Raw genomic sequence first — 16,924 nt, 5'->3', positions numbered from 1 at the left:
TTCTCACACATGCTGAAATCTAGACTGAGTTCCTGGCCCAAGCAGCAAGTCTTGGCTCTACAGAGATGCAAGGGGAGTGGGCGGAAGTGGGATGAAGCCTTCCCCCCCCCAGGCCACAGAATATGAATTCACCCCTCCTCACAAATCCAGGTTATGCCCCTTGAATGCCTGAAGGGGCTTGGATTTACCCCTTAACACACATTCATTGCAGCTCCAGTCCAGCGAAGTACTTAAACGGCTTTTGAGGGGACTACTCAAGTAGCTAAAATGATGTTCGTGATTTGTTGGATTGGGGCCAGACTCTCCAGTATGTAGATAAATGCATCTTTTTTTACTGGGAAAGTGACAGAAAAGTGTAGTAATTCTAACAGTATTCTTTAAATGACATATTTAATTTAATCATCTGGACCTCATGCAAACTGACTTTAACTTGATTTAACACAGGGACAAACCTCTTTGTTTAACATTGTGGATGCAGAGGGATCATATTCCATGGGAATGCTCATTCCCTTCCCCTCACCCTCAAAAACAAGCAACAGATTTGTTCTGTTTGGTTGATGACACTGCAAATGGAAAAATAAGATAGAGAAAAATAAATATGGCATTTCTTTGGTTGAACCCTGAGGTGGAAGTTACAGAGCAGTGGTTTTCAACCTGTGGTCCGCAGACCTCGGGGCGGCCGCAAACTATGTGTAAGGGATCCACAAAAGGTTGTCGTTACCACAGAACAATGGTTTTCAACCTGGGGTCTGCAGACTATGTCTAAGATTTCCAAAGGGGTCCACACCTCCATTCAAATTTTTTTAGAGGTCCACAAATGAAAAAAAGGTTGAAAGGCCCTGATCAGAGCATTTATTTTACATTCAGAATGTGTGAAATCTGTCATGGCTCATGTTTCCACAGAAGGTGGTAAGACATACAAAAGCAGATTTTAGTCGCATGCTATACAAGGATAATATACCGTATGTATGTGTATATAATGTATATCTACTGCATTAATTTTCATTTTATGTGTAATAACATATTTTAAAGTATACAGTTTATAATATATTAGTTGAAATATATGGAAACATAAGCCAGTCATTAAAATATTCTCTGCAGCTGTGTGATCTAATGGAGTAAGTAATTCTGGCTCCCTCTCCTGGGCTGAGTAATTATTCCTGCTCGCCCACTGAGCCCTGGTCTACATTAGGACTTTAGGTCAAATTTAGCAGCATTAAATCAATGTAAACCTGCACCCGTCCACACGATGAAGCCCTTTATTTCGACTTAAAGGGCTCTTAAAATTGATTTCCTTACTCCACCCCTGACAAGTGGATTAGCGCTTAAATCGGCCTTGACGGCTCGAATTTGGGGTACTGTGGACACAATTCGACGGTATTGGCCTCCGGGAGCTATCCCAGAGTGCTCCATTGTGACCGCTCTGGACAGCACTCTCAACTCAGATGCACTGGCCAGGTAGACAGGAAAAGAACCGCGAACTTTTGAATCTCATTTCCTGTTTGGCCAGCGTGGCAAGCTGCAGGTGACCATGCAGAGCTCATCAGCACAGGTGACCATGATGGAGTCCCAGAATCGCAAAAGAGCTCCAGCATGGACTGAACGGGAGGTACGGGATCTGATCGCTGTTTGGGGAGAGGAATCCGTGCTATCAGAACTCCGTTCCAGTTTTCGAAATGCCAAAACCTTTCTGAAAATCTCCCAGGGCATGAAGGACAGAGGCCATAACAGGGACCCGAAGCAGTGCCGCGTGAAACTGAAGGAGCTGAGGCAAGCCTACCAGAAAACCAGAGAGGCCAACGGCCGCTCCGGGTCAGAGCCCCAAACATGCTGCTTCTATGATGAGCTGCATGCCATTTTAGGGGGTTCAGCCACCACTACCCCAGCCGTGTTGTTTGACTCCTTCAATGGAGATGGAGGCAATACGGAAGCAGGTTTTGGGGATGAAGAAGAAGAAGAAGATGATGATGAGGTTGTAGATAGCTCACAGCAAGCAAGCGGAGAAACCGGTTTTCCCAACAGCCAGGAACTTTTTCTCACCCTGGACCTGGAGCCAGTACCCCCCGAACCCACCCAAGGCTGCCTCCTGGACCCAGCAGGCGGAGAAGGGACCTCCGGTGAGTGTACCTTTTAAAATACTATACATGGTTTAAAAGCAAGCATGTGAAAGGATTACTTTGCCCTGGCATTCGCGGTTCTCCTGGATGTACTCCCAAAGCCTTTGCAAAAGGTTTCTGTGGAGGGCAGCCTTATTGCGTCCTTCATGGTAGGACACTTTACCACTCCAGGCCAGTAACACGTACTCGGGAATCACTGTACAACAAAGTATTGCAGTGTATGTTTGCTGGCGTTCAAACAACATCTGTTCTTTATCTCTCTGTGTTATCCTCAGGAGAGTGAGATATAATTCATGGTCACCTGGTTGAAATAGAGTGCTTTTCTTCAGGGGATACTCAGAGGAGCCCATTCCTGCTGGGCTGTTTGCCTGTGGCTAAACAGAAATGTTCCCCGCTGTTAGCCACAGGGAGGGGGGAAGGTTGAGGGGGTAGCCACGCGGTGGGGGGAGGCAAAATGCGACCTTGTAACGAAAGCACATGTGCTATGTATGTAATGTTAACAGCAAGGTTTACCCTGAAAGGAGTGTAGCGACTGTTTTATAAAATGTGTCTTTTTAAATACCGCTGTCCCTTTTTTTTTCTCCACCAGCTGCATGTGTTTCAATGATCACAGGATCTTCTCCTTCCCAGAGGCTAGTGAAGCTTAGAAAGAAAAATAAATGCACTCGCGATGAAATGTTCTCCAAGCTCATGCTGCCCTCCCACACTGACAGAGAACAGACGAATGCGTGGAGGCAAATAACGTCAGAGTGCAGGAAAGCACAAAATGACCGGGAGGAGAGGTGGCGGGCTGAAGAGAGTAAGTGGCGGGCTGAAGAGAGGGCTGAAGCTCAAATGTGGCGGCAGCATGATGAGAGGAGGCAGGATTCAATGCTGAGACTGCTGGAGCACCAAACCAGTATGCTCCAGTGTATGGTTCAGCTGCAGCAAAGGCAGCTGGAGCACAGACTGTCACTACAGCCCCTGTGTAACCAACCGCCCTCCTCCCCAAGTTCCATAGTCTCCACACCCAGACGCCCAAGAACTCGGTGGGGGGGCCTCCGGCCAACCAGCCACTCCACCACAGAGGACTGCCCAAAAAAAAAGAAGGCTGTCATTCAATAAATTTTAAAATTGTAAACTTTTAAAGTGCTGTGTGGCATTTTCCTTCCTTCCTCCACCACCCCTCCTGGGCTACCTTGGTAGTCATCCCCCTATTTGTGTGATGAATGAATAACGAATGCATGAATGTGAAGCAACAATGACTTTATTGCCTCTGCAAGCGGTGATTGAAGGGAGGAGGGGCGGGTGGTTAGCTTACAGGGAAGTATAGTGAACCAAGGGGCGGGGGGGTTTCATCAAGGAGAAACAAACAGAACTTTCACACCGTAGCCTGTCCAGTCATGAAACTGGTTTTCAAAGCTTCTCTGATGCGTACCGCGCCCTCCTGTGCTCTTCTAACCGCCCTGGTGTCTGGCTGCGTGTAACCAGCAGCCAGGTGATTTGCCTCAACCTCCCACCCCGCCATAAACGTCTCCCCCTTACTCTCACAGATATTGTGGAGCACACAGCAAGCAGTAATAACAGTGGGAATATTGGTTTCGCTGAGGTCTAAGCGAGTCAGTAAACTGCGCCAGCGCGCCTTTAAACGTCCAAATGCACATTCTACCACCATTCTGCACTTGCTCAGCTGTAGTCGAACAGCTCCTGACTACTGTCCAGGCTGCCTGTGTACGGCTTCATGAGCCATGGCATTAAGGGGTAGGCTGGGTCCCCAAGGATACATATAGGCATTTCAACATCCCCAACAGTTATTTTCTGGTCTGGGAATAAAGTCCCTTCCTGCAGCTTTTGAAACAGACCAGAGTTCCTGAAGATGCGAGCGTCATGTACCTTTCCCGGCCACCCCACGTTGATGTTGGTGAAACGTCCCTTGTGTTCCACCAGAGCTTGCAGCACCATTGAAAAGTACCCCTTGCGGTTTATGTACTCGGCGGCTTGGTGCTCCGGTGCCAAGATAGGGATATGGGTTCCGTCTATGGCCCCACCACAGTTAGGGAATCCCATTGCAGCAAAGCCATCCACTATGACCTGCACATTTCCCAGGGTCACTACCCTTGGTATCAGCAGATCTTTGATTGCGTTGGCTACTTGCATCACAGCAGCCCCCACAGTAGATTTGCCCACTCCAAATTGATTCCCAACTGACCGGTAGCTGTCTGGCGTTGCAAGCTTCCACAGAGCTATCGCCACTCGCTTCTTAACTGTGAGGGCTGCTCTCATCTTGGTATTCATGCGCTTCAGGGCAGGGGAAAGCAAGTCACAAAGTTCCATGAAAGTGCCCTTACGCATGCGAAAGTTTCGCAGCCACTGGGAATCGTCCCAGTCCTGCAACACTATGCGGTCCCACCAGTCTGTGCTTGTTTCCCAAGCCCAGAATCGGCGTTCCACAGCATGAACCTGCCCCATTAGCACCATGATGCATGCATTGGCAGGGCCCATGCTTTCAGAGAAGTCTGTGTCCATGTCCTGATCACTCACGTGACCGCGCTGACGTCGCCTCCTCGCCCGGTATCGCTTTGCCAGGTTCTGGTGCTGCATATGCTGCTGGATAATGCGTGTGGTGGTTAATGTGCTCCTAATTGCCAAAGTGAGCTGAGCGGCCTCCATGCTTGCCTTGGTATGGCGTCCGCACTGAAAAAAGGCGCGGAATGATTGTCTGCCGTTGCTCTGACGGAGGGAGGGGCGACTGACAACACGGCTTACAGGGTTGGCTTCAGGGAGCTAAAATCAACAAAGGGGGTGGCTTTACATCAAGGAGTATTTCAGGCAGGACTTCACGGAGGGTTCCAATAAGAAATGGTGCACCTAAGTTATTGTTCTTATTGGAACAAGGAGGTTAGCCTGGCCTCTGATTGATACATGGCTAGATTTACCTCGCTGCACCTTCTCTGTGAGTGACTGCAGTGTGACCTAGAGGAATGAGTCCCCTAGACGGGGGAGGAGGGGAAGCAAATGAATACAGAACAAATCTGGTGTATTTCTTGTTTTGATCCACTCCATCTATCTTTTACATCTTTGGCTGGCAGCAGACGGTGCAGAAGGACTGCATGCCATCCACATCTCATGGCTGCTCGGCAAAAGATGGTACAGTACGACTGCTAGCCATCCTCATCTCTTGCCTGCCCGGCAGAAGATGGTACAGTACGACTGCTAGCAATCTGTATCGCCTGCCTGCTCACCATAAGACGGTTCAATAGGACTGACTGCAGGACTAAAGAGAATGACCTGGTCAAGTCACTCCAAATTTAGTCCCTGCGCCCATGTCTGCCCAGGCGCTCCCCCGACGTGGCCAGGAGCACCTCGGACATGACGATGACGGCTACCAGTCGTACTGTACCGTCTGCTGCCACAAGGCAAGGGGTTGCTGCTACTGTGTAGCAATGCCGTACCGCGTCTGCCAGCACCAAGGAGACATAGGGTGACGGTTACCTGAGCGGGCTCCATGCTTGCAGTGGTATGGCGTCTGCACAGGTAACTCAGGAAAAAAGGCGCGAAATGATTGTCTGCCCTTGCTTTCACGGAGGGAAGGAGGGAACGGGGGCCTGACAATATGTACCCAGAACCACCCGCGACAATGTTTTAGCCCCATCAGGCATTGGGATCTCAACCCAGAATTCCAATGGGCAGCGGAGACTGCGGGAACTGTGGGATAGCTATCCACAGTGCAATGCTCCAGAAGTCGACTCTAGCCTCGGTACTGTGGAAGCACTCCGCCGAGTTAATGCACTTAGAGCATTTTCTGTGGGGACACACACACTCGAATATATAAAAGCGATTTCTAAAAAAACGACTTCTATACATTCGACCTTATTCCGTAGTGTAGACATACCCTGAATCATTGTGTGACTTTAGGAAAGTCACTTAAGCCAACATTTTCAAAAGTCACCACCAATTTTGGATGCTCAACTTTAACTCAGGTCTGACTTTTATAATTGATGACTACCAACAATTCCAATTCAAGCCAATTAACGCTGTAGGTACTTTAAAACCTCTGAAAAAGGTACCTAGAATTGACCTAACCTCATTATGTCCTGACATGAAAAGCATGGATAAGAACATTTTCTTACCTACAGCATTCACCCTTAAAAACTCGCTAATTCTCTCAGATAATTAAATAAGCAATATCTCAACACACACCTAACATTCCTTGTGGGCACAAGCGTGACCCAGATTACACACCTGTGCAGAGGAAATAAGGAAGCATAAGGGGAATAAGGCAGCACCAGAGTGGGATACCTGTGTTATAGGCAGGCTAGGAAGGATTTGATTTTTAATTGGAAAACGTCAATTTTACTGTATACACACACGACAAAATACATCCATCATCATAACAGAAATTACCAGATAGGCGAAGTAAGAAAAATGCTGCATGAGAACTTATTGGAGTTGGATTTAAGGTGATTTACTTTATACATTTTGACGTGATGTTGACACTGTGTGCTTAACAGTTATGAAGCTTTAACGTTTTGAATCTCTGCTGTCATTAAATAACGATTATCTGACCCTCCCCATGGTTTTCTGTAACTGTGAAAATCAATACTTAAAAAAAATCCTTAAAAATAAACATTGACAATATCCGTCAAAATTATGAGTAGGCTTGGCAGAATTCAGGCATTTGTTTTATAGACAGCAGCCTCTGCAGGGCCTCTTGCTACACAAGAGGGTGGGTAGTGTCTTGACTCCACCTCCCCAAAGCAGCACCAGCACAGCTGAGCTGGTGCAGAGGGGGAAATAATCTGCACAAGATAAATTACAGTCTGAGTAAAGCTTTTTTAATTACTTCTCACCCTATCCAAACATCACCTTTATAAGCATTCAGGGTCTGAAACATAAGAACTCCTATAACACTAACAGATAGAAACCTAAATTTATCAATGAACCAGTTTAGGCTCAACTATTGGTAATACACATTAAAAAAAAAATACTATTTAGGTTCTCTTTTTCGTTTATTACCTGAATTTGAAATCTTTCCATTATTGGCTGTTCCTGCATTTCCCGGAGCGACTAGCACTTGTTTTATATGTGGTGACTGTGCTAATTTCCAGGCCAGGGCATGCTCTCTGCCTCCGCCACCAATCACAAGCACTCGATCAGCCATCAGTCTGTGCAAAACAACCAAAGTAATAATATTCAGGTTAGGAAAGCAACAATATCACTGCGTGCACTCATCAACTAACACCTTTAGTCTGCAGAGCAGCAGAGGAACTCACTGCAAAGGCAGATGCCTTTTTTGCCTGTTTCACATGATTGTTGTCCTGCAGGTTTGTGTATAAATGTGGTGATCAAGAAAGCAAGGTAATGATAGCACTGGCTCAACCAAGCACAGCACAAATGCCACAGAAGTTTTTCCATGGAGTTCTGCCAGTGCACATCAACATGAACCTCCTATACTATTCCTGGTTCTTTCCTTACCAGACTACCTACTGTACCAAAATTACACAGTAGTTTTATGACATGGATAAATGTTCACTACTGACCCGGCTGTGATTAATCACAGGACATTTTATACTTGCAACCTAAATAGGTTTCTGAAGAATGTGAAAATGTCAAAGGTAAAGTCCCTTTGGACTAGTGAAGAATTATTTGCTAATCTGTCTAGTGGTGTTGCTAAACTAAATGGGAGAGCTCAAGACTTCTCACAAGTGATGTCTGAGAATCTTCTTAATACCTTATATGAAAATGAAAGGGTCAGAATGATGAAACAGGGAAATGTCTTCCAACCTCGATCTTCTTCAGGACAGAGCAACCGTATTCCAAACAAAACTTTACAGACAAATACATGAAGAGTAGCATGTCCTGATAAAACAAAAAGCAGCCTGACCCTGCAAGGAGCTAATCCGGGGTCTGTTCCAACGTTCCCCAAAAAATCAGTGGAAACACTCCCAGTGATTCATTGAGAGTTAGTTGGGGGAACCCCCAAATGAACTAAGACTAACCAAGCCCACCTGTGCCACAATTGTTTTCCTGCATATAAAAGCCAGGGCCAGTGTTAGGGGACAGCAAACAGGGCAGTTGCCTGCGGCCCCATGCAACCACATTGCTCAGGCTTCTGCTTCAACCCCGAGTGATGGGGTTCAGGGCCCTGGGCTTCAGACTTCTGCCATGGGCCCCAGTGAGTCTAATCCTGGCCCTGTTTGGTGGCCTCCCTGAAGCCTGCTCGCAGCCCCAGGACCCCTGGTTGAGAACTTCTGATCTATAATATCCACAGCAACCAGTCTATCAGTTAGAACTTGAAAAAGCCATCCAGTAAAGGACAATTCGTCTAAGCAGAATCCCAGTAGCTACAAACTAGTGTTGCTAAGCCTGAATGTAAAAGGTACCAGTGGCAAAAAAAAGAGTTTTTTTTTAAAACCGTAATACATACAAGGCAGTTGTTTATACACATATCAAATAGACAGAGTTAACAGTATTATTAAATAGTGAAAATAAATTTTTAAAAGCCTTTCATGCAGAGGGAAGCAACCACAACCACTTTAATTTAATTCTTTTTAATGCTTAACAATAAATTTCACGTGGTCAATAAGGGGGTCTTGTGTCTTTGCTATCCAAACCATCTTACATTCATTAGGAGGAAGAACATTGATTAAATAAGAATTTTACTCAAATTGAAAAAACAGCACTTTGTTGTAATCTTAGCAAACATGGCACTTAAATCCCATTTGTCTTCCTGCATTTCTTCCATGAAGAGGTTGGTCACCAACCCACTCATGTACATGTGTACAGTTTCACCCAAAGCAGCGCAGATAAACATTTGGCACAGTATTCATGTTGGATATGCATACATGCAAGCTCTATTTACAGAAGGCTAAAGACCAGAACTTCTATGTAAAAGGGTAAGAAAGAACTGTCAGAGAGCTAGTCTCCCCCCAAAATTCATAGATTCTAAGTCCAGAAGGCACCATTGTGATCATCCAGCCTCATCTCCTGTACAACTCAGGCCACAGAAATTCCCCTAATAATTCCGAGGGTATATCTTTTAGAAAAAACAATCAATCTTGATTTAAAAATTGTCAGTGATGGAGAATCCACCATGACCCTTGACAAACTGTTCCATGGTTAAAAAGTGACCTTACGACAGCTGTGACTGATAGCAGGTTTTCAGCCCATCAGCAAGACAAGGTATGTGCCTCATACCCAAATCAGCCATATTTCATGAGAAATGTAGTTAGTCTGCTAAAAGCATGACTCAAACCCTGCTACCTTCTCTCCATATAGCAGCTACCTAGTTTTGCTCCTTTCAAGGGCTAGACACTAGAAACTTGTCTTCCCTGGGAATTGTTACTATTCAGAGCATGGCTTCCACTACAAAGGGGTCACTTGGTTTAATATCATGAATATATATGAAAAAGCATGTTTTTAAACCTAAAAAGTCTTCATAGCAAATTATGGGCAGAAAGATCCCAGACATTTTTCAGAAGATATTTCAATTCTATATGATATAACATTTTTAAGTCTTGTACCAAATAGAAGACTCTTTCAGAGACCGAACATTTTAACAAAAACAAAAATAGAGTTTGAAGAATAAAGAAAACCCCTGAATAAATCATGAATTGTGGGGGGAGGAGAGAAGAGTTCAGAAAATTAAGCATGAAATACTTCACCATTAGCTATATAAATTTAGTTTTAAAAAACATATTTTCAGGTGCTCTAAACCGGTAGCTTTCCGAAACGACATGCTGATGAAACAGACACTTCAGATTTATATAAATATTTTTAAAATACATTGATTGCAAAGTGACGTGTCCATTTAAAAGCTATCTACTCACTTTCATGAAAAAAATTAATGTTTTTAAAAAATTTCACACTGGTCCTAGAGATGGTCTAATCAGCCTGTGATGGAATGAAAAATCATCACTTATAGTAAAAATGTTTGATGTGAAAGGTAAGCAAGTAAAAGAAAAAAGGGAAGAAAGGTTAAGGGACTGGCCACAGTGAAGGATAATAATCTAAGAGGAAAACATTTTTTTCTTATTTAAAAATAATATAATGTATTAGACAGTTATCTCTTATTCCTAAATGAGTCAAATCCAATAAGCATGTTCCCATGGCAGCGTATGGAACCTCAGAGCACAAGAATACAGACTTGAAAAGCAAGGTTATCACAAGAGCCACAGAAATTAAAACACATGCTTTAAAGATTTATTCTGCAAGTTACTCCATTTGTGCTTGACACAGAGGCTGAAACCAGGACAGAGAATGTATTTAACTCTAGATAATGCTGATCTGAGAGAAGGGATACTCAGTAGCCAGACACACAATGACAAAAGAGAAAGTCAATCTCCAGTTAAATTGATGAACCCAGTCCCAATGCCACCACCTTACTGACTACACCACACCAATGAGATAAAATAATCTGAGTTAAGAGTACCTTGAGAGAAGCTCAGCCCTTCACACACAAAATAATAAAAAAGTATAAAAAAAAAAGACTGCATACGCTTAATTTTACACACATGAATAGTTCCACTGAATCAGGGGGATCTACATAAATAGCCTGATTTTCACAGCACTGAGCACCCCCAGCTTCTACAGAACTGCACTGAGTTTCTGGATGTTGAACACTTCTGGAAAAAAAACAAACACAAAAACCAGACAACTTAATTATGTATGTAAATATGGATGTTAATTTAGAAGCCTATGAAAAGTTTGGCCGAGGCTCTGCACCTAGAATCTTGGAAAGAAGATCACAGAATTTAAACTTCATGTGTAGAGGAATGGGGATCCAGTGACTAATGAGACCTATACCTCTTACCTAGGGCTTTTCAGCTATAGATCTCAAAGCACTTTATAAAAGGAGGCCAATTTCATTATCCCCATTTTCTAAAGGGGGAAAATGAGGCACAGAGAGCTGAAGTGTCATCCAGCAGGCCAGTGCCAGAAGTGGAAATAGAACCCAGATCTCCTAAATCCCAGTCCACTGCTTTCTCAGCAAAGTGACTCTAGAGGAGGGTGACATGGCTGAAGCAACAGATGAGAAAAATGACTTTGGCAGGGAGAAAAAAGGATTGGCCTTTTAGAAGGAACTCAAATCATTCGGTCATAACAGTTATACCTTGTCTCAAAATTCTTCCTAAAGTACAAGCAGTCACCTGAAGCCATATTCCGCTCCTAATTTAGGGAAACACACACTGGAAAACCAATACTAAAAATCAATGGGAATTTTGGTGGCCTCATCCCAACAGATACTCAAACCTGTAACCCTAATTATATTCAGTAAGAGTTCAGAGTGCTTTCAGGATCCAGACCTAGGTAAAGATTGCAGAATAAGGCCTAGAGAGAATAAAGGAAAGGAAAGAAGCATTTTCCTTCCTGCATAAATATTTTCAACATATATACTTACATATTTAAAGTAAATATACTTTAAAAAAAGATAACAACAAATGTCAGCAAATTTAACCACTAATTTCAAGCTTCCCTAGCTGAATTTAAAGAATTTAAGAAGACAATGCCAATTTTGGTAGTATCCCAAATTTGCAACTAAGGGAAAGAATAAAAGTAGGTTAAAAATCAAACCAAGATAGGTCAAAAGTTTAATATTCACTTTGTTAAAAGCAAATATTTCCCTACTTGTTTAAAGCCAAAAACTAAAACAGTGTAGCATTTATATAATACTAACATAACAAGCCAGTATGTGTGCTTAATGAAAGAAACAAAATTTAAATTTCTAGTTTCTGAGATGCAATGCTGAGCAAAAGTAAGAACAGCTATTTTAAAATTCATATAAATAAAAAAAATCCTATTGCCCTTATAAATAATAAAACAAGCAGTAGAAGAAGCAATTTGCAGTTGCAATAATTACAATGCTATAACCAAAAAGAAAAGGAGTACTTGTGGCACCTTCGAGACTAACCAATTTATTTGAGCATAAGCTTTCGTGAGCTATAGCTCTATAACCACAGTTTTAAAATTAAACGAACCCACCCAAGTTTGTTCTAGCTATACAAGAACAAATGTTGCTCGTCTTACTCATGAAAGTCATTCAGTTGAAAGGGAGGGCTCACATAAATACAGTGAGCACGGGTTGACATTCAAAATGCTGTTCCTACAACAGTGAAGAGGAAAAGCCATTTTACGGAAGATCAAACAGCACAGACCAAGCACATGGCCATCTCTGAGATCACAGAATAAATCTCCTCCTACAAATTTGTCTCTTAAAACACTATTTCTTTCAAATGCCTCATTGCAAAACCTACACATGTGCAACTCCGCTAGCATGAATGCACAACGTGCATTAGACAGAACACATTTCTAAAAAAAACGAACGAAACACTTACTGTAGAAAGAGAGCAGAGCACGTCCGCCTGCCAGACTACTAAACCTTTTGCAGCAATTTCGGCAAACGACAGACCAGTTCCCAGAATTCTTAGCAACATCAAATGTTCATGCTTGATTAACCCTTTAGGTAGAAGAAAGGAAAAAGCAATGAATGGGAGGGATTGTAAACGGAGGAAGAGAACTTTTTATACTAATAAATCAAGAAAATAAGAAATAGAAAACTGATAGTGAATGCCACTAACAGTTCACAGTCTATCTGTGCATGAAGCTAGGGATTTTACAGTCATTTATTTACAACAGACGGCTCTTTTGACACATACAGGCCTTGGAGCTACAAAGAGCTCTGGACAGGAGGATCGATGTGTCTATGGGGTGCCCCATTGACTTCAGTGCAGCTCTTCATAAATGTAGTGATCTGCTTATGTAGATCTGATTGCAGTATCCGGGTGGCAGTCTAATAGACTGTGAAATAATTTCCCACGGGAAGTAGTTGAGCCTCATCCTGGCTGCATTTACAACTAGATAGGACAAACACCAGAAAATGTACAACAGTGAATAATTTTGCATTGCAAGGTTACGGACTACAGCTAATAGATCTTTTTCATCTCTAGATTATTTGATTCTATGATATAATGGAGGAAATATAACATCACTGTATAGTGTAACATTGATAGTTAAAAGAAAAGGAGTACTTGTGGCACCTTAGAGACTAACCAATTTATTTGAGCATGAGCTTTCGTGAGCTACATGAGCTGTAGCTCACGAAAGCTCATGCTCAAATAAATTGGTTAGTCTCTAAGGTGCCACAAGTACTCCTTTTCTTTTTGCGAATACAGACTAACACCGCTGTTACTCTGAAACCTGTCATTGATAGTTAATTGGGTTAATTGGAAGATACCCTACTAAGACTAAGTAAGATACCCTACTACCTAACTAAATTGGGTTAATTGGAAGATACCCTACTAAGATACCCTACTAAGACTACTGTTTACTATTTTACTAGGGCAAATGCTCTTGGGAATATTATAGTATTAAATAACAAATAATACCTTATGCTTATTATATATATCAGCTTTAATTATGAAGAATTGTGTGGGTGCTGTAGCATGTTAAATTTAGCATTAAAATGGTACAAAGGCATAGGTGCTGGAACTAGGAGTGCTGATGCACCCCCTGTCTTGAAGTAGTAATAACCAATCCAAATACAATGTCTTCCGCCTTCAGCACCTCCATTATAAAAATTGTTCCAGCACCACTGCGCAAAGATGTTATTCATCTTGCTGCAGTTTCTTTGCTTTCCAAGAGTTGTAATATAGTTGTGAAGGACTCACTCTTTGTTGAATTTTGCTCATATCTTCATAGGAGTACGTAATTCCTCTGAATGCAAATAGTGTATGCATGAAAAATTATATGCTCTGAGAAGGCACAGTATCATGTTGCATCAGATCTTTTTAAATGATTAGTATCAAAATAAAATATCAGTTTATTAAATACTTTTACATATATGCGTAACTCAAAGAATCATTGGTTTAAAAAATAATCCCACAATCAAGCTCTGGAGTAGTTTTTGTCTTTTAAGTGGTACAATTGACTTCAATGGAACTACTATGGGGAGAAAAATTATTCCAGAGCATAAATGATTGCAGTATTGGACCCTAAACTGGTCAACAGTAATTGATCCATATATAATCACTATGGCCTTGTATGAACTAGAAAAATTATATTTTTTTAATTTAAGTTTGCTCAATGGAACTAGTTCAATTCAGCTGAAAATCTCATTTACCACCAATCTAGATTAAGTTGTTACACTGTCTACACTAGTGTTAAGCCTGGTTTTCAATTGAGCTACACTACTTTGATTGCGCTAACTCAATTGAAACAAACATCTTTTTTCAATCTAGGAAAGGTCTACGTGAGCGAGGTTTGAAATAAATGATTCAGTCTGAGAATTTTTCACACCAATGAGATTTCTTGGTAATCCTCTCATTCTTGGCTAAAGTATGTGTAATATTGTCAGAGTAGTATCAAATGCTTTAATTCTTATTTATCAAAGGTTTCAAATGGAATGAACAGAACATGGCAATTGTCCATCTATGCATCCCATTGTCCAGTCTATGCATCTAGCAGTCAAAGGCTTAGGGACACCGAGAGCACGGGGTTGCAGCTGTGACCATCTTTGCTTATAGCTTATAGCCATATTTTTTTAATCCAGTTATAGTTTTGGTCATGACAACATCCCCCGGGAGTGAGTTCCACAGGTTGACTGTGTTACGAATTACACCTGGTAGGACACGCACACAACTGCTGTGAATTATACCTTGTAGGACACGCACACCAATGCTACGAATTACACCTGATAGGACACGCACACCAATGCTGCGAATTATACCTGATAGGACATGCACACCAATGCTGCGAATTATACCAGATAGGTCACGCACAGTTCGAACCTAGGCTGAGGCACAGAAACAAAGTCCACAACTGCAGAGTTCCCAAAAGACACTAAGTTTATTACGCTTGAGCGTGGTGCCCCCCTGCTAGCCGGGGGGGACCCTGAATACAGATTTTACAAAGGTTATATACTTTTTAGCAAAGCATGTTGCCCTCGTGCATCGGAAACCTTAGCCAATAAACAAACCCTTGTCTTATCTACCACCTATCCCTGCTTGGTGCATTCCTCGTGCTATACCAGTATGTTAATTACACAGCATGGTCCTAAAGCCATGCATCAGTAACTTTTATTATCAGGATGGGAGGCCTCACATCAAGGCCAAGAGACAGTGAGTTAGAGACTGACAAAAACGAGATACTGGGAGTCAAGCCAGGCTGGAGACAAGGAGGAGGATTTTCACAGGGATTCAGTGTCTAAGGATCACTCCTCCTGGTGTATGATGTGCTGGCATTTAAACAATGGTGGGCCCCAAACCAAAATGGAGTCACATGTGCTAACTTTTCCTTAACAACTGTGCATTGTGTGAAATACTTCCTTTTATTTTAAACCTGCTGCCTATTAATTTTATTTGTTGACCTTCAATTCTTGTGTTCTGCAAAGGGCTAAATAACACTTCCTTATTTACTTTCTCCACAGCATTCATAAGTTTATAGACCTCTATAATTGTCTCTTTTCCAAGATGAAGTCCCAGTCTTTTTAATCTCTCCTCAGGTAGAAGCTGTTCCATACCCTTAATAGTTTTTGTTGCCCTTCTCTATACTTTTTCCATTTATAATTTTTTTGAGATGCCTTGCATAATGACAGGTTTCAGAGTAACAGTCGTGTTAGTCTGTATTCGCAAAAAGAAAAGTAGTACTTGTGGCACCTTACAGACTAACCAATTTATTTGAGCATAAGCTTTCGTGAGCTACAGCATCTGATGAAGTGAGCTGTAGCTCACGAAAGCTTATGCTCAAATAAATTGGTTAGTCTCTAAGGTGCCACAAGTACTCCTTTTCTTTTTTGGGATGGGTGACCAAAACTGCGTGCGGTATTCAAGGTGTGGATGATTTATATAGTAGCGTTATGATATTTTCTGTTTTCTTATATATTCCTTTCCTAATGGTTTCTAACATTCTATTAGCTTGACTGCCACTGCACATTGAGCGAATGTTTTCAGAGAACTATCCATGATTATTCCAAGATCTCTTTCTTCAATGGTAACAGCTAATTTAGACCCCATCATTTTGTCTATAGTTAGGATTATACTTTTCACTATACATTACTTTGCATGTATCAACATTGAATTTAAAATGCCATTTTTGTTGCTCAGTCACCTAGTTTTGTGAGATCTGTTTGTAACTCTTCACAGTCTGCTTTGGACTTAACCATCTTGTAACTGAAAACACAGTACTTTTCAGTTAGCATTGGGGCACATTCTGCACTAATACATATACTGTATATAACCACTGTCATCAAAGGTCTGCACGGGGGCAACAAATAGCACTGAATTTGTCCCATGGCACAGATTATAAATAAGACCTCAACAGCAATTGATTTGCTGACAAATTAGTGTAGGGTGGCTTTCCCACGAAAGCTTATGCCCAAATAAATGTGTTTGTCTGTAAGGTGCCACAAGTACTCCTTTTTCCAGAAACTGTCACACATGCAGCTTGTCTTGAGGAAATATACAATGTATAGACTTTACTTTGGGTAAATTATTATTTGAAAAATTAACGTTGTCACCCAAGAATGCAGAATCATCACATAACTGTATGCCATCACACGATTTGGCTATTTTCTCTCACAGACCAAATACGGAAAGGGGTGAGGCTGCATCAGTGGAACACCAAAATATGTGTGTGAGAAAGTGCTTGGGGGATAATATCCCGTTTCTAGTGATGTTCTAGTAAAACATTGCCCAAACCAGGCATTGTCTGGCTAACGGAGCCGAGGCAAACGCTGACTTTCAGGTTGGGGTTTATTTATTTATCTGAATTTAGTTCTGGGTTCCGGTCCCCCCGCCAAACCTGCAGACGCAGGTCAGATCCAGGCTTCCTAA

The 16,924-nt window shown here is 42.1% G+C and overlaps 1 protein-coding gene across 2 annotated transcripts in view; it reads right to left on the bottom strand.

The window, feature by feature from the left end:
* The window catches only part of LOC125644196 (trifunctional purine biosynthetic protein adenosine-3), a 63,579-nt gene extending 51,041 nt beyond the window's left edge, over nucleotides 1-12,538 (bottom strand). For both annotated transcript variants that reach the window (XM_048867804.2, XM_048867810.2), the window contains exons 1-2: nucleotides 12,431-12,538; nucleotides 7,113-7,261 (exon numbers count right to left, since the gene is read on the bottom strand). In XM_048867804.2, coding sequence (XP_048723761.1) covers nucleotides 7,113-7,257 — 145 coding nt within the window. In that variant the 5' untranslated portion in view covers nucleotides 7,258-7,261; nucleotides 12,431-12,538. The remainder of the gene's footprint in view (nucleotides 1-7,112; nucleotides 7,262-12,430) is intronic.
* Between the last annotated feature and the right edge of the window lie 4,386 nt (nucleotides 12,539-16,924).

This window comes from Caretta caretta, chromosome 1 (assembly GCF_965140235.1).
Source record: "Caretta caretta isolate rCarCar2 chromosome 1, rCarCar1.hap1, whole genome shotgun sequence".
Classification (NCBI taxonomy): Eukaryota; Metazoa; Chordata; order Testudines; family Cheloniidae; genus Caretta; species Caretta caretta.
Note: the sequence above shows the minus strand (reverse complement) of the source record. Positions and strands in the feature narration are given on the sequence as shown.